This window comes from Anabrus simplex, chromosome 1, assembly GCF_040414725.1.
Source record: "Anabrus simplex isolate iqAnaSimp1 chromosome 1, ASM4041472v1, whole genome shotgun sequence".
NCBI classification, from domain to species: Eukaryota; Metazoa; Arthropoda; class Insecta; order Orthoptera; family Tettigoniidae; genus Anabrus; species Anabrus simplex.
In genome coordinates, this window is record NC_090265.1 from 1,190,993,543 (window position 1) to 1,191,018,335 (window position 24,793).

The window sequence follows — 24,793 nt, forward strand, 5'->3', positions numbered from 1 at the left end:
ACATTTAGCGAGTTAGAGAAGAAAACCTTATTGTGCTTTGACGAAATGATCATTGATGGCCGTATCTGCTATGATGCCTCGGAAGACAGGATTCTAGGACCTCACAGCAATGTTCAAGTTGTGATGATTCGCGGTTTGTGTAAATCTTGGAAGCAACCACTTTATTACGATTTTGATGTGACAATGAACAGCAAATTGCTGCAAGATATAATAATGAGAGTTGAAGATTTAGGGCCACATGTCGTGGCGGTAACGTGTGATATGGGGGGAAGAATTAAAAAGCGTGGAACGAACTCTGCATCAACACATCCAAAACTTTTTTCATAAATCCAGCGGACAAGGAAAGGAAGACCTTGGTTTTTTTATGACGTACCTCACTTACTGAAACTCCTTCGAAACCACTTTTTAGATGAAGGGGTAGTTTTGCCTGATGGAACTGAGATAACGAGGAAGAATGTTAGAATGGCTGCACGCTTGTTTTCACACCGTGCAGCTAAAGCATTGAAAAATGCTCTAGGTAAGGAACGCGAGAGTATCTTCTTTGAATTAGTGAATAATGTTTTCTATGTTCTGAATTCTCGAGTTCCCTTTGACCATGGTACACCTCTTCGTAGCGGATTTGGTCTCAATCTTCCGAGCCAGGAGAATACATTAAGAAGGTTCGTGGACGTTTGCCGTGGCATGCGCTTTGGAAGTAGAGAAGGTTTGTTGCCATTTGAAAAGGAATTTCTCATCTCCATCACATCACTTCTGGGACTGTTTCAAGAAATCAGAGAAGAGAATGGAAGATACATCCTAATATATCAACTAAATCAAGACTGTCTAGAAAATTATTTTTCGAGAATTCGAGATCTTAGTGCCTTTTATAACAACCCTACAGTACTTGAGCTGAAACGCAGGATTCGCCTTCTTATATTAACAGGAAACTCAAATGACATACCCTTATCAGGAAGTACATCAGTTGCTGAAGAAAGAAACAGTACAGTTGTGGCAGACGTTGAAACATGGGACGAGGAAACAGATGAGGAATTCTTCAAATTCATAAGTAGTGAACTGTGCATTGAAGTAACAGAAGAAAGCCCAGCGAATATTATACGTAGTTCTGACATTGAAGACATTAAAGAAGACGAAGAAGAGTTACTGAGTAAAGTCCACGAGTTAGGGCAAAAGTATTCTAATAATGAGGACGTTTCTCCCGATACTGTCCAGTACATGGTGGGCTATCTCGCATTTAAATGCCGAACGATTGATAAATCCTTGGGATCACGAACTGAAATGTGCCCGATTCCTGGGGCAAGTTCTAATTCCTGGATATCTACTGTTTCTCGAGGGGGCCTTTTTACTCCAACAAAAGATCGGGTGAAAACAGTCAAACAGTTTTCATGGACATGACAGTTCGAAGTCTTTCTTTCTTTATTCGAATCAGAAGTACAATAGAATAATACTAGATTTAAAAGAAACAAAATATATACACAAATATATACAAGTAAAAGGTCTACAACAATATATGTGATTAAAACTTTGTCTTCAGTTATTAAATCAAAGTTTCCTCAGGTGAATGAAAATATAATTCATTTGTATACAAGGACGAAGACATTTATTTGCATCAGGGATTTGAATAAGGAAAGGCATTTGCAAGCAGCAAAGAAATATGCCGCAAAGAAGAATCTGACGTGGACTGCATATCAGCCAGTAAAATAATGAGGATACCCTTCACTCTCCTGCATACAGGTATGTTCGTTTTACGACAGATTAAATTAAATTAATGCAGGGTGGCCGTGGAACTCGTTCAATTGTATATAGTATTGTATTAATTTTGCATGCTATGTATTTGTGTTTATTATACACATTTTTAAAACTTGTAAATTACGAATGTAATACGTTCTCGCAACCTACACAGCATGCGCTGTCCCAAGGTTATCCGCCTGTTGACGTCACGCGAGAGCGACCAATGGCAGCTTCCATTGCCGGAATGGCCCCCCCTGACAAACATGTCTGCCTTAACACAACATGAGGTCACAAGTATACTCCTGTTAAGCAAGAACTCGTCTCCACCATTAAGACCACCTCCTTATATATGTGTCTGGCCAGACTTCTAGAAAGATATGCCATGACAGACCTTCTCGTAAATTCTAGAGTGCTTAAAGCCCAGATATAATGTAAAGAATATTCTCCGTAGTTCTTGCCTTACTTAGTGCCATTCTGGATGTTACAGTGTGTTTCACAATACTGTAGTGGATTACAAATCATATATACAGGTAATAATAAATGATATACTATTAATTACAGGTTCTTACATTAACTAAACATGTACAGCACATGTTATTTGTGTTGTTGAAAGCATTCAAACCACCACTGATAACTAGCGTATGTTACGAGTTGCATTTCTGAATGTAATACATAGGGATTGGAAGCATTCTTTTGATAACTGCGGCTGTTGAAAACCAGACCCTTATTTTTAAGTATATTTCATGCTGCTTATCACATCAAGATTTACCTAAATAGCTGTAAATGAGATAAGAGAGACCGCACTGTTTAGGTTAGGTATGCTATCGCCCGGATAATGCCAGAAGTTCCATGATGGAAAGAATAAAAATAAATAACAGGAAAGTTTGCTGCATTTATGGACATCTACAGGTGTGGCAGTAATGTGTTTTGTTATCATACTGTTTAATTTCATACGTTCGTTGTCTCTCAATTTTTATTAATGCATACTCTAGTATGTTTTGTTTGGCGTCTCCAAAAATCATTGAAAGTAAGTGGGGACATAAAAAAATTAATATTATTATTATTATTTGTTAGCTACGTTGGCAAGTTAAACAATTGTGATTGGATTGTTTTTATCACATTTTAAACCTAGTTCTCTCCCAGAGAAACCCATATTGGCCCAAGTTACGAGATATTAAACGATAATTTTGTTAACGATCTTGCCTGCTTATATTAATAGGCCTAGCAACAACCGTGAATATTTCTTAACTAAAGTAAACTCGTTTCCTCTTCCCGAAGTAGCGCAGCTCTCTTTTAGACTGGCCCCCAGAAGAAGGGAATTACATGTACCATTTTTACCACAAATCAACCTTCTTGCCATTCATAAATCTCTGGCAATACAGTGCTGGGAATCGAACTCAGGCTCCTGAGAACGGTAGCTAATTTTGCTAGTGGACATTCTTAACTACAAAACACAAACATATATACATAAGTGATGTGTGCTTTGGACATGAAACTATTCACCTATTTGTGCGATGTCATCAGAGCTGCAGTAGGCCTACGCTACGGAGGCGGACATTTCTTAACTATGAAACACAGAAGTACTGCATGACTTCGACGCGTGTTTTCATTGCGTGGGTAGTACGGACGAAACTATTCACAAATTTGCGTGATGTCATCAGAGCTGCATAAGGCTTGTAGCCACTTCGAAGTGGAATAGTTGTTCTTCCCTGATGAATTATGTTGGGGGGGTCTTCTATGCAAGATTTAATTTTCATTTTCTTCATCTCAAAAAGCCAAGGGGTGTCTTATATGCGAGGGGATCTAATACACGAGTAAATACGGCACCATTCTGCACTAAATCCTGATGACAGTCTCTTGCCAACCACATAACCTGCAGAGAATTTTCATTTTACACAACAAAAATGTAACCAGAGCACAATATCAAAATTCTGATTTTGCACAATCCTTACATAACATTTTAAATCATAGTTTAACTTCACTTACCCTTTCAGAGTACTCCAGTGAACACATTGAGGGTTGGAGCGCATTGACAATGGTTCTACATCAGAATTAAGCCACATGCGAAGCATTACTGGCACTGGTAGTGGACCACTATTGGTCAGAAGACGATACTTTTGCTCTGCAACATAGTATAATAATTTACATTATATCGACAATTAACATTAAAGTATCAGCATATCATACAAAAGTTATTACAGGATGCTCTGAAAACATCATCATCATCATCATCATCATCATCTGGCTCCTTGGCTGAATGTATAGGCCTTCAGTTCAGCCCTGTGTTTGATTCCAGACCAGGTCAAGGATTTTAACTGTGTATGGTTATTTCCTCTGGCTTGAGGACTAGGTGTTTTTGTTTGTCTTAATACACTTCTCTTTATCTAGATACAACACACAACACTACCAACCACCACAGAGACACACAACAGTGAATACATCCCTTCACATAGGGTTGGCAACAGTAAGGGCTTCTGACCATAAAAAAGGGTCAGATTCATAGCAAGAGCTGACCCCAAAACAATGGGAAGGACAGGAAGATCATTGTAATCATCATCATCATCATCATCATCATCATCACCATCATCATCAAATATATTGCAGGAGGGAGATGTCACAGTAGCAATGTCTTAAATAAAAACATAAATTACATAACAATAAAATATAAAAAGAAATTATGAGACAATACTCGTATTCAATACTCCAATGTTTTTTCTTTTTAAATGTTCAAATGTAGAGGAAAATAATTAATAGCTTAAAGGCCAGAGTAAAAGAAACAAGAAGTAAATTAATTCTACAAACGGAAAAAAATATAAATCATTATAAAATCGTGATTCACCTTATGGTCCAAAATATTATAACAGCACAGTCATAAATTGTTAACAATATTAGTGGCACTGCATGGCTGAAATCTCCCAACACAAAACTGAAGCAGTGAATGGGACGTTTTTATTGTCACCCTGCCACTATATTTGACAACAGACGTTACTAACTATGACTGTCTGGCTGAAGTTTGAGCAGCTATTACCAAACCTGACAAACAAATGAAGAATCAACGGCTATGGGCAGAGGAGTTCACCATTGACAGGTTTGTTGAAGCCTTTTTTGTAGAAAATTTCTCATAAATTCAACAAGAAGCTGCTGCCTTGCAGACGTGGCAGGAGAGTACTAAGTATTAAGGTAGATAGTAAATCTTCTCTAACGTTCGGCCTAGCAGGTTAGTTGGAAAATAACTGCAACTGCTTCCAAAATATATACGAGCCTAAGATGTAAACAGAGAATTTACAGTGGACAACAGCATCTGCATAAATATGCCAGGTATGATGACTCACAGTCTGATGATAGACCAGGCCTTGTGAGTGTGCAACAACCTAGGAGAAGATGACCCACTCAAACACCGACAATCAATGTACTGAGCAGGACTAGGAAATGTGAAGAGTTAGTAGACATCATGGAGAAAAGGAAAATATCAATCCTAGATTGAGTGAAACTAAATCGAAAGGTAAAGTACAGTATTTATGCAAATAATTGCCACATATTAAAAAAAAAAAAAAGAACCATTAGGTAAGAAATTGGGATGCGGGTTTTATTTGCATCAAGGTTGGCAACACACACCTGGCTCACCTAGTTTTTGATGTTGGCATTAGTTTGCCTCTGGCAAGGAGATAACAAATGCCTGCCAACTGAAAGAAAGTAAATGTACAAACTATTACAAAAAGTATATGAATCTAAACACTTGTTGGGATAACAAATTCAAAACTCTGATAGATTACATTTTGGTTGAGTAAGGTAACAGGAAACTGTTGGTAGATGTAACAACCCTCACAAGTGAATCTTTCAAAGGAGATCACAGAGTTGTGATAGCCAAGTTAAAGACGGGAAAGATACAAAAGATGACTGAGATTAGGCAGAGAAAACTAAGGAGAAGGATATAAATGAAGAGTTCAGATACACATTAAAACAAGTATACCTAAGGAAGACATCGGAAGGGTCGAAGAAGAATGGGCATACTTTAAAAGAGTCATGGTCGAGTCTGCAGAAAAGACCTGTGAAAGAGTATAGGAAGGAAGAAAGATCAAGAAATGCCCTGGTGGAATGACAGGGTAAAAGATATAGTTAACAGAAAAAACAAGCTTGGAAAACATGGCTGAGAAACAGAATAACAGAATGCAAAACAGAATACTGGCACTGTAAGGAGTGCATCAAGGTGGTTCCAGAAGGGAAAAAGAAATGCTGGCAAAATTTCACTGAATTTCTGCAAGAAGATACAACTGGAAGCAAAAGGATCTTATTCCAGTGGGTTAAAAAGAAGGAAAACTCGGGTGAAGGTGCAAACTTCATTAAAAATGAACGGGAGGAAGTGATGACACAAAAGCAGGATATATTGCAGAGGTAGGGAAAATACTTTGAACAGCTTTACAATACATGGCAGAGATTGAGTGGGCCACCAAAAGAATGAAACAAGGCAAGGCAGCTGAAATTGACGAGGTCACTATAGAAATGATAATAGCAGCAGGAGCAGCTGGTCTACAGGGGTTGAATAGACTCTTCAGAGTGATATGGAGAGAAATGAATGTTCCAAAGGAGTGGACGAAAGGGGTCAAGAAAGGAGACAGGAAGCAATGTGAAAATTACAGAGGAGTGACACTGATACCTCATACAGCTAAGATCCTTGAAAGAATCTTGGATAAACGAATTAGCGACAGAGTAGAGGGAAAATTGGCAGAACACCAGTATGGATTCAGAAGAGGCAGGTCCACATTTGACCCAATATTTACATTGCGTCACATGATGGAAAGGTATTGGGAAGATGGAAAGGACATGTTAGTAATGTTTCTAGATATTGAAAAGGCATATGACAGTGTCTCAAGGAATTTGGTATGGAAAACATTGACAGAGACACAGATCGGGAATGAAACAATGCAGATGGAAATAGCATTGTATCAAAATTGCAAAAGCTGTGTTAGAACCAGTGGGTCAAACTGAATGGTTCAGAGTTGAGACAGGCTTAAGACAGGGAAGTGTATTGTCTTCCTTACTCTTCATTATCATCATGGATAGAATTCTACATAATATTAAGGAGAAAATGATGGGCGAGCAAGTAAAGTCTATGCTCTTTGCTGATGACATTGTAGTTTGGGGAGATAATGAAGAGGAAGTATGGACACAAGTTGATTTATGGAATGAGGAGATAAGAAATTTTGGAATGAAAATTAGTACTGCGAAAAGCAAGACTATGATCATGACGAGAGGTAACAGAAAATCCAGGGGAGTGATAAAAATAGGAAATGAACCTCTTGAAGTAGTGAAAACTTTTAAATATTTGGGCAGCGTGATGTCCAAGATGAAATTTGGATGGAGAAATAGATTTAATACAGCAGTCTGCATGTTTCTACCAGTGTGTGAGAGACATTGTATGAAACAAAGATGTGCCAATGAAGTGCAAGAAGGTTTTATACTCATCTATATATATAAAATAACTTGTCCTGACTGACTGACTGACTGACTGACTGACTGACTGACTGATTCATCATCGCCGAGCCAAAACTACTGGACATAGAGGAATGAAATTTTGTGGATACATTCATATTAAGATGTAGGTGCTCGCTAAGAGAGGATTTTTGGATATTCCATCATTAAGGGGGTGAAAAGGGGGGGTGAAATTTTAAAATGAGTGTACCTATATCTCAAAACTTTAAAAGTGTACAGATGTAAAAATTGGTATTTAGAATCTTCTTTAAAAATAAGGAAACACGTATTTTTTTGTTTTCAGAAAATCCCAACAGAAGGGGTGAAAAGGGTGAAAATGGGGAAAAATGGGTTGAATGCGTTTAATCAGGATACTGGTACTTATATCTCAGTAACTGAAGATATTACAGACCTGAAAATTGGTACCTTTGATCTCTTTAAAAAATAAAGAAACACGTATATTTTTGTTTTTGGAAAATCCAATTAATCGGAGGGTGAAAAGGGGGTGAATTTTTAAAATGAGTGAATCTCTATCTCCAAACTTTTAAAGTGTGCAGATGTAAAAATTGGTATTTAGAATCTTCATTAAAAATAAAGAAATACGTATTTTTTTGTTTTCGGAAAATCGCAATAGGGGGAGTGAAAAGGGGTGAAAAAGGGGTTTAATGCCTTTAATGAGGCTACTTATATCTCAGAAACTGAAGATATTACAGACCTGATAATTGGTGTTTGGGATCTCCTTTAAAAATAAAGAAACACATATTTTTTGTTTCTGTAAAAATCCAATTAAGGGGGGTGAAAAGGGGGTAATATTTTAAAATGTGAGTATCTATATCTCAAAACTGTTAAAGGTTATAGATGTGAAAATTGGTATTTGGAATCTCCTTTAAAAATAAAGAAACACGTATATTTTGTTTTCGGAAAATCCTAATAGGAAGGGTGAAAAAGGTTGAAAAAGGGGTCGAATGCCTTTCATGAGTCTACTTATATTTCAGAACCTGAAGATATTACAGACCTAAAAATTGGTATTTGGGTTCTACTTTAAAAGTAAAGAAACACGTATTTTTTCGTTTTTGGAAAATCCGAATACAACGGGGGGGGGGGGGTGGTGAAAAGGGGGGTGAAATTTTTAAAATGAGTGTGTCTACATCTTAAAACTTTAAAATTTACAGATGTAAACATTGGTAGTTAGAATCTCCTCTAAAAATAAAGGAACACGTATTTTTTGTTTCCTGTAAATCCAAATAGGAGGGAGGGGTAAATGGTGAAAATGGGTTGAATGCCTTTAAAAAGGATACATATATCTCAGAAACGAAAGATATTACAGAACTGAAAATTTGTATATGGGATCTCCTTTAAAAATAAAGAAACACGTATTTTTTATTTTTTGGAAAATCCAATTAATGGCGGTTAAACAGGAGTGACAAATTGGGGTGAATTTTTTGAAAGACTATATCTACAGAATATCTTGGAAACGTAAAATGTTACAGACGTAAAAAGTGGGTGTTTGGAATCTCCTGTAAATGTAAAGAAACATAGGTGATTTGTTTTTGGGAACTCCACATAAGGGGAACTCAAAAGGGGTGAAATTTTAAAATGAGAATTTTTACAGTATATCTAAAAAACTTAACATGTTACAGAAGTTGAAAATGGTATTTTTTATCTCTATTAAACATAAAGAAACGTGTATTTTTAGTTTTCGGAAATACCACTTGGGTGGAGGGGGGTAAAAGTGACTGAAAATGGTGTTGAATTATTTTAATTAGGCTACTGATATCTCAAAAATGAAGATGTTACAGACGTGAAATTTGATATTTGCAATCTGCTTTAAAAGTAAAGAAACACGTATTCTCAGAAAATACAATGAAGTGGGGGGGGGGGGGGTGAAAGAATTGAAAAATTAATTTACTTAATCATATGAGAATACAAACATCTAATAAAAACTAAAGTTGTTACAGACGTGAAAATTCGTATTTGGATCTCCTTTAAAAACAAAGAAAAACGCGTTTTGGGGGGGAAACCATCTTGGAGGGCGGGAGTGTAAAGGAGTTGAATTCCTTTCATGAGGACACCAAAATAAAGAACTGAAGAAGTTAGAGTCGTGATAATTGGTATTTAGAAGATCCTGTACTATTAAAGAAACAAGTATTTTTGCGGGAAAATTCACTTGGGGGGGGGGGGGGGTAGTAGTGTGAAATGAAGTGATAAAAGTAAATTATTTTTATGGGGATACTTATATCTCAAAACTGAAGGTAATAGACGTGAACATTGGTGTTTGGAATCTCCCTTAAACATAAACGAACAAGCCTTCTCTTAATTATTTTTTTTTGGGGGTGGGGGGTTGGCGGTAAATAAACTTAACGGCGGTGGGGTGTAGAAGGAAGTGAGACCAATTGATTTTACTGTTATTAATGTACTTATAAGGATCCTCCGTTGCTCAGGCGGCAGCACGCCGGCCTCTCACAGTTGGGCTCCGTGGTTCAAATCCTGGTCACTCCATGTGACATTCGTGCTGGACAAAAGGGAGGCAGGACAGGTTTTTCTCCGGATACTCCGGTTTTCCCTGTCATCAGCCATTTCAGCAATACATAATAATAATAATAATAATAATAATAATAATAATAATAATAATAATAATAATGTTCCAGACCGTCGTCAAATGTGCGGACCGCGCTAGAAACGGCTCCTGGACGGGTAATGACTAAGAATGCAGTCCGGCCGCGGGTTCAGTGCCGCCATGGCACCCAATATGACACCACGCCGGATCTCCTGAAGGATTTTATCCACATTAAAAATGATTATAGGAAAAGATGGCAAAGATTTACGGACCCAACTGACCGGGAGGAATACCTGAGCCTAGCCCGGGAAGTACGAAATCGATTTCTGGAAAGGAAGATTGAGAAATGGGAGGAAACGTGCCGTAAAATAATAGAAAACGAGTCAGATCGCGAATTTCAATTTATTCAATTATAAATTTCAGTATAATACCGTAGCGAAGCACGGGTATCTTGCTAGTCCTTTTATAAAACTGGACGTTGACTAGGCAGAACCAAAGTAAGATACAAGCAGCTGAAATGAGGTTCTTGAGGAGCATACAGGGAAAGACAAGACGAGATAGAATACGAAATGAGGAAATAAGCAGCAGCATGGGAGTGTGTAAACTTCAAGAAGAGTTTGACATAGCAAAGCTAAAACGATTTGGACACATGATGAGAATGCCAGGAGAGAGAATACTAAAGAGAACATTCATGAATAGAGAGACTGGAAAGAGGCCTACAGGACGGCCTAGAATGAGATGGAGGAGCTCTTTTGTGGACTGTATTGCAAATAGAGGAGTCGATACCAATAAAGTACTAGAAGAGGAATGGTGGAGAGATCAAGTGAGGTGGAGGGCTTTGGTACACTACCGTACTGAGAGAGAATCTGTAAAAGGGAATGGATGAAGAAAAAGAAGAAGAGGAAGAATCTAAACAGGGTTGAATGATGTGAAATGTCTGTAGTTGTGCATGGACCCAGTGTTGTCAATTCAGTGGTTTTCCCGCTGATCTGGAGGTTTCTAATGTTAAGTTAGCGGAAATATCATCACTGCTATTAAATACAATTTTATTTATCAGTATAGTACTAACAACCCTAAATATGTATTAGTAAGCGAGACTTTATATTTCAATGCTAATTAAATTAAAAGTCTGCATAATGATGCATCATGGTTTTATTTGTTATTTTGCTGAAAATAGGAAATTAGCGAATTGGAGTATTTCCAGTCTAATTGTTTGTCTTGATTTTTGCGGCTCTACTTCAGAAGATAGGGGAGCTGCTGTGTCTCGGTCAGAAACATACTACATGGTCCTCGTCTCAGTGACCTGTCGACAGTTGATGACAACACTTCCTGTCTGGTATGCTGCTAGCCAGCCCTTACCCTCCAGACCACACCATCTAGAATGTCAAAGTGTCTGGAGATTGTGGAATGTGCCTATTTTGCATGTTGTATAATTTGGAAATTAATGTAAACTGTGATATATTGGTTGTCATGTCATACAATATGTGGTCGTATATGGTCAACCACACCCCTTGTCATTTCAATGCTACCATAGCAACTGATTAACAATATAACAGTCAAAAAGATAAATGAAATTACATACAACATTTTTCTTCAACTCACCTTCGCGTTAACCAATTAACATCATAATTGATAAAGAGGTAAGTGAATTTCCACACATTGTTTTTTCTTTGAACTCACCTTTCCTTCAATTTCATTCCTTAACACATAAATCTCCCCTTGTTACAGACTTTAAACCACAACTTCCCTTTCGGCTCTCTATATGAAGCCACAGTCGCACTTTCCAGCTAATATTAACACAGCTACTTACCTTCGAGCACTCTTCCTCACTCGTACGTGCTTTAAGAAGACTACAGACTTATCTCCTCACATGAGATTAACAACAAACTAACAACTTTAAATTTTATAATAAACCCCACTTGGAGTGATCAGAAATACTTTTCTTCATCATTATTCTAAAGATCAAACTGTTTAAGCTCCAATTTAATTTCTTATGTCCTCAACCTTTACAGGGTGCCTTTTAGTAGAATTAACTGTGTTCTCATAGAACTTTATAGTTATGGCTACTTACTACCAAGCATTTCCCTCGCCCTTACAGCGTAATTTGAGAGAGCGGCAGAACTGTCTCATCACAAAAGATTAACTACAAACTAGATTTAAAATGTATTTAAACTCCACTTGGAGTAATTAGTAACACTTTTCTTTGTCATTATTCTAAAGCTTGAACTGTTTAGGCTCCAAACTTATTTCTAACGCCCTCAACCAATACAGGGTGCCGTTTAACAAGATTCAAAGCAGCAATAATTGTGTTCTTGTAGAACTACTATTATGCAACTTGTTACAACATTTTTAGACAAGGGCATTCATAAAAGTGTATAAATTACGACTGTTTGTAACACTGTATAAAGACTTTATTATAAGAATATCCTAACTACTGTCATCCCTCTCGCTCATTTTTTGATGCATGTACCTTTTATAACTTGTAATTTATCTTAAAAAACTACAATTAAGTACAATCAGGATCCTGATTTATTATTATTTTTTCAGGTTTGAGATTAAGGCTCAAGATGCCCTTAAATAAAAGGCGAAACATGTCCCTATAATTTTCGTCATAAGATTTAATTCTTAATTAAAATCACTCTTTATGTATTGAATAGGTGGAATAAAATAAACATTAATGTTTCTTTGACTTTAATGTACAATTCGATGCGGACCAAAATATGAGAATTATAACGTGTAAAAAGGCTATAGTTTTCGAAGAGAGTACATGTTTCGAGTTCATCGGTGAGAACTGGAATGAAGTAGGTAATTTCTGTTTTCTGGGGTATTTTATCATCCTAGAGTATATTTCTCACTTGAAAATAAAATTGAAAAGCTTTCTGAGACCTATTAAGTATTTCTTGGTTTATTGTGGTATTTTCTGAAATGATACTTCCAAGGTATTTGAAGTTAGGAATATATTGCAACAGAGTTCCATTCAGAAAAAATGTTTGAATCTGTGCCTTTCCTGTTATAGTTATTTCAACATTTCTTTAAACTAGACATCCCAAAGATTTAGTTTTTTCTGTACTTCTGCTTCATTTTCTACCCAGATCAGAACATCATCTGCAAACATTATAGTTCTTTGCAATGTTCTTTGATGGATTTTATGATCCAATTCATGACAATGATGAACAGGAGTGGTGACAAGGCACTTCGCTGCTGGACTTCTCTTTTGGTTTCAAACCAATCTGATCCTCCATCCCCTACTTTAACACAGCTAAAGCATTTTTGATACAGCATCTCTACCTTATCAAGTTTGGCACACCTAACGCATTTTTGATACAGCATCTTTACTTTATCAAATTTGACACACCTATACCTTCTAGGCATTCCTGGATTATCTCTCTCTCGGCATATTGTTGTAAGCCTTCTCGATGTCCATAAAAACCATCATCAAGTTCTTCCCATATTCCCAGTGCTCCTTTGTTAGCATTCTGACAGCAAATATGAGGTCTACAGTGGTTCAGCTCTTCCTGAAGCTATGTTGCTCCTTCTCCACTTAAAGTTCTACTAATTTCCTGATTCTTTCAGTTGTCTTCTCCAGAACTGATTGAGAAAGTAGAGCGATGCTCCTATATACAGTAATTTCCACATTTCTTTCTGCTTCTTTTTATACAGGGGGATAATGATACCTTTCATCCAGGCCTCTGAAATCCTGTTCTCTTTCCAGTTCTTTTATGTGCTGAAAAATCTACTGACATGAGGCTAGTGTATTTCAGCTCCTTCAACAAATACCACCAGACGAGTCTAGATCGAACCTGTCATTTTGGACTTTAAAAAATCCAGCATTCCAACATGTGAGCCACTCAGTCAAGATAGAAAAAAGATGTAACTTGTCTAAGCAGGCAAGCAAAAGAACTACAAAGCACACGGTATTACAAAGAAAATCACTATACTCTACCTCCTCCTGAATTTACAAAAATATAACATCAAAATATTTTGTTTTCTGAATGTTTCTCTATGCTGAATCAATTGCATATTTTCCTGGATAAAGCTGTTCAGTTTTTTAATTCACAATTGATTATGGTACCTACACACAGTCTGTCTTAGATTATATTTTGTCAGTATGCTCGGATTATTTCACCAAATGACAAATAGAAACTTACCACCATCAACTCCTACTTCATCACTGGGCACAAGAATTGCCAAAGATATGACAGGAGATCCAACTCGAATTTCCACTCCCCAACGTCGACTCACTGTCTCATCATAGCGTTCAGGAAACAATGCACCTGCATCTCGATACTGTGCGTAACTCAGAACAGCTCGTCCACTGCCAGAGAAGCTATGCTTTGTTGTTACATCACCTAAAGGACAAAGTTTCAAATTAACAAAGTTCTAGATCGTAGGCATTTGAGCATTAAGAACTAGAATTCCCTTGGAGGGGGGAGGGGGGGGGGGGAGAAAGAAAGAAAGAAAGAAAGAAAGAAAGAAAGAAAGAAAGAAAAAAAATTGTTCCTACTAGTTAGGCATATTATTATGTCACCAAATATTATAAATGAAAATAAACTTCCATGTTTAAGATGTCAGTTCACATGAAAGTTCTAGTTTATTTAGTAGGTAAGATTTATTAAGGTATCTTTAATGTCCCTTCAATTGCTATTGTTTTTAAGAAATGCTGGAGCGCCAGAATTCTGTGGCTGTGTATGCTAGTATTCAATCTATGAATGTATATGGAGAACGTCTAATCAACTGCACTACTCTTAATGGAATGGCATGATAGCCGAGTAGCATAGTCAACTAGCTTCTCACCAAGGTGACCATGGTTGGAATTCTGGCCAATGCACATAAAACTGTAGGTCCCATAGTAGCTATGATCCTGATATCAACAATCATGTAGAACTACAAGCTTACTTGCACTACTCTGACAGTGTATCAGTTCAGGACAGTTTGAGGCAAAGCTTACAAGGCATGAGAATGTTTGAGTTATTAGGTCGGTATCAGTGAGGAACTGAAAATAACAGCCTTTTAAGTTTAGAATCTAGCTCATTACCTCCCAGCCATGGACTCAGGGGACAATCAGGCATCCTCAGACTGATTTTCTCCATGATTTCCCGTTTTGACCTAAAGCGAATTATATCTTATATCTTATAGCCTATGGCTGATTCATATCATATCATATTTGTTTTCTTCCAGATTTTACAGAATATAACCCGATCGATCTTTATGATGGAGAAAAATAACATCATATCCAAACCCAAGCATCTATGGAAATTTAGAAGCAATAAAAAATTAAACAATAACGCAATCAAATCAAAACAAGGATTGTTCTCCTACTCCTATTCAGAGAGAAGATATCCAAATGAACAAGAATAAAGAATACCTCTCGGCATCCAACTGAATAATAACATAATCAAATCAAAACAAAAAAGTTCTTCTATTCAGAGATAAGAACGGCAACACGGCCCCCAATGAGAGGCTAATAATCTGCCTCTTTTGACCTGATTGCATCTACATGCCTTGTATTACCCACTATAACAAGACCTGCTAATTCAACCACAACATTTCGTTAACCGCTGAGTTAGTGCCCCCATTTCTCTTGCATGTCCACTTGCTGTCTTTGCAGTTTATTACACTACAGACACTGTTCTACTTTCCATTCAAATTCATGACCACTTGTGTGTCCACACAACCATTTCTTATCTTTTTCATACAACCTTTCCAATTGTGAGTCCACACAACCATTTCTTATCTTTGATACACTCTTTATAAATTTATGTGCCCACTTCTTTTAATTTATTAATACAGCTTTTTGACCACACACAAATATTGATTCAAGTTCCCCCCTGTTCCATTCTTTAATCACCCACCCTAAAAAAATTTTGTTCATCCCCTTGCTTTAATATCTCTAGATTACCGGCACTCAAAGGCTTCCCTCTTCTTACCCTTTCCGTTTCTTTACAATGGCCTATCAAGTGTAGGTCATCACTCCTTTTCCTGCATAATATACATTGTAAATTATCTTTTCCCTTAATTCACCCCTTATTTTTGTGTAATCCCATAAGCCACCACAATAGACTCCCTCTTGTCGTTCTATCCACATTCCTAATATTTATCTCTGAAACTTGTATTACCTTATTAAATACATTAAGGGTTGCTCTGTTCCTGCTTTCTTCTACCTGTTTTTGCTATGGCTGATTCCTTCCCAATTCCTTATCTAAATTAAAAAATACAAACATCAAGTATAGATATTGTACTGGAGGTACACCAACTACGTACATGTGAAATGAGCGCCTTTTAGAAGGCCATCTCTAATACGAACTGTGAAACTTCTAGTGGAAGAAATTAGAATGTTTGTCATCAGATGTCTCTACTGTCAACTTATGTGCTCCCTCTGGTGAGAGGATGGACAATTAGTTTTCAAGAGAAAGGTTGTAGTCATTAGTTGGTAAAACTGTATTGTTTGTAGATTGTTTTTAGGGTTCTAAGGTTATCGTCACTTCTATCTCTTCCCGCCGGCCTTAAAAATTAACCAATAAGGAATTTTTAAAATTTATTTAATCAACCAATCAATTTGTGGGTGTGTTCAGGGCTTTGGCCCAGAGAATTTCTGGAACCTTCCTCTCAGCTATAAAAGCTGGGACCTTTTGGGCCATGTTGTCATTTGATCGGTCCAGTCCAGCAGTAGAGTGTGTTCATAGAGGAGGCAGGGAAGGGCTTGCTTCGTCCATCAGCTCAACGTAATGGTAGACATCTTTTAATCATATAACAGTCTCAGAAAGCTAACTTGAGAGGAAGGTTTCAAAAATCCTATTTTAATGTAATCTTTACATGTAACTTTTCAACAAGTCTAAAGACCTTAGTCTAACTTAGGAAATAAAGAGTGGGAACCCTCTTTTATTCCCCTTCAACTTGGTTTTGAGGTGCCCATGATTTTGTAACCTTTAAAATTTATCTCTTCCTTTGGTAATTTAAATTTTCTCTCCATCTAGTCACCTCTGTAGTATAGGCTTAGCCTCTGTAATGTCAGGCCATAAGCCCACATAGGGTTTTAATTATGTTCCTGTGAATTTCGAAGAAGTGTAAGTTTTCGCCTCCTAACATTTTGATTTTCGGCCAATAACTTTCACCTTTTCTTTTTACTAAGACCAGGTAGAATGGGCACTTATTGCCTCTGTTAACTATTCTATTTCCTATTTAATGCAACGTAGACTGTCGAGCGAGTAAGACAGTGGAAATTGGTTAATGTTTACCTAATGTAAAAGTTAAATTATGCCGTTGAGAGGCTTGGATCTTGTAAAGTTTGTAGTGTAATCTCCTAGAGAGTAATTGTGTGGAGCAAGGACGCTCTTTCTAATGTTGTAAATTTAGGAGCCCTGTTTCTTTCTGTGTAATTAATTGAAGCAATTGTGCTCTTGGGAATGGTGTAACATTTGAGCTATCTACCTCAACTCTTACTGTACCTGATTTCAAATAATTATTGTTTCTAGAGCTGCAGAGCTCCCCCTATGTATTTCCAATTATTATGTGTTATTGTTTAACAAAGTTTAAGATCTGAAAAGAAGAAAGAAGCTAGGAAAGAAATAAAATTTCAAATTTTAGAATTTTAAATTAAAATTTGATCTTTTCTCTATCCACCCATTTATGCACACACCTTCTTACACGTCTGAGTTCCATGATATCCCAAGAACAAATATTACACCAGCATAGGTCATCAGACAGTTAAAATATATAGAATACATTGTAGGGTAGATAGTATAAATGTACAAGCCTTTGAATCAGAACAAAGTAAGAGAGAGAACAGAAATTTATCTCATTCTGAGACCACAAATTTTCTTTAAACTTGAGTGTTTGTCCAACCCTTGACTTGTTGCTCTACGGGGTCGGGTATGAGGTGAGATGAATATGTCATCACAGGTTTTTATGACCAGATGCCCTTCCTAACGTCAACCTCATCATAGGAGTTAATGAGATGAAATGAATGATGTGATATATGATAGTAGGAAGGGAGAGGGTGAAACCTGAGTATTAAATGATATTTGGCCATGGAGTTCCTCATAAATAAAGACTGGAAAGATGGGAAAGATTCAGGGTTTTGCCAGCGAAACTATTTTTTAAAGGTGACATAGTAAGACAGACTGAGGATGGGGATTCGAGGCTCAACAATTAGATTTACATGTATTGTGGTGACGAGTGAGGCATTTCAGTTTTTTAATCTGCTTGTCTCTAAACATACTGCTATGAATGGTGATACTGTATTTACTCATGTATTAGACCCCTTTTTTCCCACTTTTACAGCGAAAAATAATAAAGGGGAGTCCAATATGCGATAACCTCAAAATTTTGTGCAGCGAACACATGACTTCTAGGTTATAAAGAGCTATAAATTGTACGTGTAAACATTCTATACTATTATTTAACAAACTTAGAACGTATTTAAGTTATACTGGCTATTTTCGTTGGAAAGCAGTATTTCTAAACGTAAAAAGACAAAAAATGGTGAACATGACTTTTAGGCCTACGGTACATATAAAAGTCCATTTTAGTTACCGTACTCTTTTCACGTCATTCGTTACATATCATTAATTCCTCTTGTGAGGTTGACGTCAGGAAGGGCATATGGCCGTAAAAACTCGCTATGAAGATTCGTCTCACTTCATACTCGATCCCGTAGAAGAACGGGATAAGGGTATCGTGTTATCGTATAATTAAATACTGATACAAAAGAACTTAATGGCCAGTCATCTGTCTCTGTCAGTTCAGCAGTAGGCCTACCACACAGTAAACCTGATCACTGCTTTCATTTGAATTATCGCCTTGCGCTGCCAACTCCTCCGCCTTGCTACCGGCGTATCGGCAATCGGCATTCTAAGTGACGTCATGTTCACTGCTACCTCTCGCCAGTCACGTCAGCCATGCTTCATTCTCTTTGAGCCATGCACTGCAATCACGGGCATACGAGGTCCTGTCTTTTTGAACCTTTTAAAAATAATTTCATTCCCGACTATAGAGTCTAAACAGTGTAAATCTATTCCCAGTTGGTGTATATGTAGCAGAAGTCACTCCTTCCAAATAAAGCCATGCTGTAAAGGCATGCTAAACCATCAGCTGATAGCTAGCGTATGTTACGAATTGTACTTCCGAATGTAATACATAGTCATTGGAAACATTTGTTTGATAACTGCGGCTGTTGAAACACAGACCCTTATATTTAAGTGTATTTCATGCTTGTTCTCTACATTTATCACATCAGGATTTGCGTAAACAGCTGTCCATGAGATAAGACAGATCACATTGTTTAGGTTAGGTAATTATTGCCCTGATAGTGCCAAAAGTTTGACGAAAAAAATAAAAATAAATAACAAGAAAATATACTGCATTTATGGGTATCTACAGGTGTGGCGGTAATGCGTTTTATTATTATAATGTTTAATTTTGTACGTTCGTTGTCCCTTTTTTTTTTATTAATGCATATCCTAGTATGTATTGTTCGGCGTCTCTGAAAATCGTTTAAAGTACGTGGGTACATAAAATTATTACCATATTATTATTATTATTTGTTAGGTACGTTGGCGAGTAAAACAATCGTTTTAATTGGATAGCTTTTATCACGTTTTAAACTTACTTCCCTCCAAATATATATCTATATTAGCCCGAGTTACGAGATATTAAACGACCCCTTTGTTAATGATCTCGCCTGCTGTATAAATAGCAACAACCGTGAATATTTCTCAACTAAAGTAAACTCTTTTCCTCATCCCGAGGTGGTACAGCTCTTTTTAGACACACCCCCAGTGGAGGGGAGTTACATGTACTGGTACTGCTTTTACCGCATATCAACCTTCCTGCCATTCGTAAATCTCTGGCAGTACAGTACCGGGAATCGAAGTCAGACCCCTGAAAATGGCAACTAATTGTGCTAACCATTATGCTGGCGGACAATATTAACTACAAAACACAGACATATACTCCTCGGGCCCCGCGTAACCTATAGGTTACATAGGTTCCCAATTTTTTATCTCAGTCGCCAAGCAGTGCAGGCCACTACTAATGATTCCAATATCATCTCAGAGAGTGCAGCATCGGCTACGCTGACTTTCAGACACTTATCTCACCACAGTTGGTCACAATGAATGTTTACAAAATGGAGTCCACTAGTTATTGGCGGAAATCGCATCACAGTGAAAGCAAGTACACTTTTCCAGTAATAATAATAGTTCTAGTATTCTAGAAAAGAGTAGTAATGATTCTACAAGTTCACTAATATGCAATTCATGAGTAATTTTATAGGAATCGGCAAAGTGTAATGAACAGTGGCTTATCTTGTATTGATGTAACCTATAGGTTACAGTGGGTCTCACTTGAAGTAATATTTTATACAATGTTTGTTTCTTTTTTTAGGCCTTGATTCCAATGCGATTCTGGAAATTGTCAATGGGGACGTGTCCGATATGTCAGACCTTTCTGACAACGAGGATGAAAGAACTTTTGTCACTTTACTTCCTGTACCCCCGACAGGACACATGTTCGGGAGGAGGATGAAGAAGATGGCGAAGGAGTTAATGATCAAGAAAATGTCCAATACGAGGGTATCTGGAAGAGGTCTGATGTATCTGAACCATATCCCCGAGCACCTCCACCAGAACCTGTACAAGAGCCAAAAATACTCCCCCCTCTCTCAAGATTCTACAGATACGTTGGAAGCAACATATTTGCCACACAGACGGAGTTTACAAACCGCAGATACCTACGTGACAAAGGGATTTGTTTGGATGCCACAGTAGAAGAGATGAGGAACTTTTCTGCTGCCACCATTACTATGTCTTATTTGAAATATCCCTGTATACGAATGTATTGAGCCAGGAAGACCCGGGTCCCACAGATTGCGGACAAAATATCAAGAACAAGATATTTCAAGATAAGGAGCAACCAGAAACTTGTAGATGACACAGAAGTGGATGCAAATGAAAAATTGAGTGACAAGTATTGGAAGTTGAAACCACTGATCAAAAACATTCAGCAGGCTTGCCTAGATATCCCACAAAGTGATAAACATTCCATTGATGAACAAATAGTACCATTCTGGGGGCAGGTAGTTATGCGTCAGTTTGTCAGAGGAAAGCCAAATCCATGTGGCCTGAAAAATTTTGTCTGTTCTGCTCCAGATGGGCTACCAGTTGACTTTTTTTGTATGAAGGAAAGGGAGATAGTATTCTGAATGATGCTGCATTTCAAAATCTGGATATCGGTGCAAAAGTGGTAATTCGATTATGTAGATCTCTACCACCTGGCTCAGCAGTATACATGGACAGATTTTTCACTTCAGTTCATCTGATGGATATTCTCCATTCTGAGTGTGAAGTACACGGCACAGGAACTTTGCAAAAAAACAGGATACCGACTGATGAGCTTCGGACTGATTCTGAAATGAGAAGGACAGGAAGAGGAACTCATGATATGTTAGTGAGATATGACGGTCAAGTAGCCATTGTTAAATGGTATGACAACAAGCCTGTCATTTTAGCTTCCAGTGAAGTAGAGGCTCAGCCAGTGGGTCAGTGTCGTCGCTGGTACAGGAAAACAAAATAATATATTTTTGTAGATTGTCCTCAGGTTGTCCTCTCATACAATGAAAATATGGGAGGAGTGGATTTTTTAGATCGAGTTATAGCAATGTATCGAATTCTTGCTCGTACCAAAAAATGGACCATACGATTGATATTCCACCAGATTGATTTTGTTCTGGTTGCTTCGTGGATAGAACATAGATGAGCTGAAGCTGCAGAAAAAACACCCAAGAGGGAGAAGCTTGACTTTTTGGCCTTTCGAGTAGAGGTGCCTCACGCACTAATAAACTCACAGTCACAAGTTGAGATGGAAGAGAAAGATGAAACAAACAGAACCACATTTGCAATGTTCCCCCAAAAAAGGAAGGCAACAACATCTCTACCTCACGACAGCCTCCGCAAAAAGAATACTGATCATTTGCCAGAAATCCAGGAAAATGTGAAACCTTCCCGCTGCTGTCTGCCAGGGTGTGACAGTCCTAAATGTAGGGTCATGAGTTCCACTTATAAGGTGTTTCTGTGTATGAATGCAAATCGGAACTGCTACAAAGTTTTCCATGAATTATGATTTGTTGTATTTGACTTGTGTACTTTTAGTGTGTTGACTCATTCAACCTAAATGTGTATGAAAGTTTATTTTTCTCCATTTATTTTGAGGTATTTTAATATAGAGAACTGATGTTTATCTTTAGTGCATTAAATTCTCGTGAACTAATTTTATATTTGTGTCGATTTACATGGAGACAGGTAGTCATCCTAAAGTTAAAACCAATCCTAGTTAAGGAGTGTGAAGTGAATAATATATTAATGCCACTGCAATGATACCAAAGAATATTGGAAAGTTATATTATGTGAAATGTGAAGTGCTAAAGTGGTAGAATATTTAAGGTTATATGTGAAGCGATGATTGATATTTGGATTATGAAGGTTAGTTATTGCCATAGGAAGTCAGAGTAGGATTATATATGAGATATGAGAATAAACCGAAGACATGTTGAGAATAGATATGAAGATATTGAATCAATGAAGTAAATAATGGGGAATGAAATGATTTTAAGTGTCAAGATGAGTTATATATGAGAATTATTAGAAAGAAGTGGAAGAGATATGATATGATATGATATGATATGATATGATATGATATGATATGATATGATATGTGTATGATATGGTATGATATGATATGTGAGAAGAAAGTGATGTAATGTTATACGAGTATAATGAAGGATAGAAAGATAGAATATATGATGCTACTTTGATAAAAGAAGTAAATGATTGTTTTTGAAGAGATATTAGACAATAGTTGATGCAATCCAGGATCGTTTATGTTTGTGATACCATGATGATATTTTATTGACAGACAATCCATATCCTACGATAGTAACGACGTGTTATGATAGTTATAATGTGTTATGGCATAATTAGATCATCATAATGATCCCTTTTAGGAAGTGTTGATCAATAATTTGATAACTGAAGATATGTAAGTGATATATAAGTTCATTTCCAACCTTATTACTTTTTTTGGTATGCATAATTAACAATATAATGATCAACATTCATATTTACCCTATCGAAACAGACTCAATGAATTTAATGCGATATAATCATTTTTCTTGATTTCATTCTCTTTTCTCAACTTTATAATTTGAATAAATGATTAAGGTATACTTGAAGTACTATTCATCAACTTGGTTAAGCATTCTAGATAGATTTAGAGTTAAAGTGTAATATAAATCATGTTCTGCGATAACTAACGATTCGTAGGACGGAGACATCCATCGTTACTTCTGGCAAGTAATTCGTTCATCAAGAAGCCGCTCTCGTCTTTTTCGGAACTCACGTTAAAAATATAATAATCATCGAACATGCTGGTCTGGGTTTCTTTTGCAACCCGCCCTGGACGCAGGAAAGGCGTAATACAGTGATGGAAAAAGTCCAAGAAAAATGTAAGTGGGCTGAATTACAGTTACCTGAGAAATATTTTACTCCATTATCATTACAAATTTATTTTTCAATAAGTAATCAGTAATAATATAATTACTTCACAGAATGCCAGTCATAAGGAAAACACTGACCTTTTTTCTTGCATGGAGCTGGGATGATACAAAAATTTACAAAGAAAAATATACTACTTCATTTTGTGTATTTTAGCATAGACACATTAAGTGGCTTTCATTACTAAGCAAGACTAATCATGGAACTTTCAAAATGTTTTCTTTACCCCATAATTTTTATTTTAGTTAACGACTTCAACCATTTCATATAATTTGTCATTTACTTGGTTCTTAAAATTCTCATCGCTAAACCAAAGTACAACTTTGCATTTGCTGAAAAAACGATCTATCTGTATTTAACAAGTTCACCGCCGCACATGTGCACTGAACAACGATATAATATCCTAGGTGCCGGTAGATGCACATGTGAGTGATCGATGTGTGTGTTATTAATTTAGATGTTTACATTGCATTACAACAAATGATTATACATTGTTATGTAATAATCGTTCATACAAAGAATACCCTTCAGTATTTTTTATGCAGTAATGAATATTACCGTATTTACTCGCGTATTAGGCTGCCCCCTTTTTTCCCACTTTTACAGCCTAAAAAGTAAGAACGGGGGGATTCAATACACGATAACCTCAAATTTTGCGCAGTGAACACACAACTTCTAGGCTATAAACAACTACAAATTGTACATGTAAATATTCTACACTATTCTTTAACAAACTTTTGAATGTATTCGAGTTATACTGGCTATTTTTGTTGGAAGGCAGTATTTCTAAATGTAAATAGACAATAAATAGCAAACATGAGTTTTAGGACTACAGATAAAATAAATATAGTCAGCTTCAGTTACTCATATGTCATTCGTTTCATCTGATTAATTCCTCTGATGAGGTTGACGTCAGGAAGGGCGTACAGTCGTAAAAACTCGCCACGAAGATTTGTCTCTCTTCATACTCGACCCTGTAGAGGAAGGGGATAAGGGTATCGTGTTATCAAATTATGCAATACTGATACAAAAGAATTTAATGGCAAGACAGTTGTCTCTGTCAGTCGAGCAGTAGGCCTACCACACAGTAAACTTGAGTAAACCATATCACTGCTTTCATTTGAATTATTGTCTTGTGCCGCCAACTTCCCAGTTACTGGCATGTCGTCATTCCAAATGACGTCATCTTCACTGCTATCTCATTCAGCCATGCATTGCCATCTAGAATATTCAAGGTCCCGTCTTTCTGGAACTTTAAAAAATATTTTCGTTCCTGGCTATAGAGTCCGAACAGTGTGAATCTATTCCTAAATGGTTTCTGGAGATGGTCTCTGATATTCCCAGTTGGTGTATGTGTTGCAGAAGTCACCCCTTCTGAATAAAACCGTGCTGTTTTTGCGTGCCAAACCAGATGATAACTACTGTATGTTATGAGTTGTACTTCCGAATGTAACACACAGTGACTGGAAGCATTCTCTGGTTAACTGCGGCT

The 24,793-nt window shown here is 36.9% G+C and overlaps 1 protein-coding gene across 1 annotated transcript in view; it reads right to left on the minus strand.

The window, feature by feature from the left end:
* stan (Protocadherin-like wing polarity protein stan) overlaps positions 1-24,793 on the minus strand; it is a 302,411-nt gene that overhangs the window by 91,495 nt on the left and 186,123 nt on the right. The window contains exons 30-31 of the mRNA XM_067138004.2: positions 13,906-14,103; positions 3,715-3,850 (exon numbers count right to left, since the gene is read on the minus strand). Of these exons, the coding sequence (XP_066994105.2) occupies positions 3,715-3,850; positions 13,906-14,103 (334 nt within the window). The remainder of the gene's footprint in view (positions 1-3,714; positions 3,851-13,905; positions 14,104-24,793) is intronic.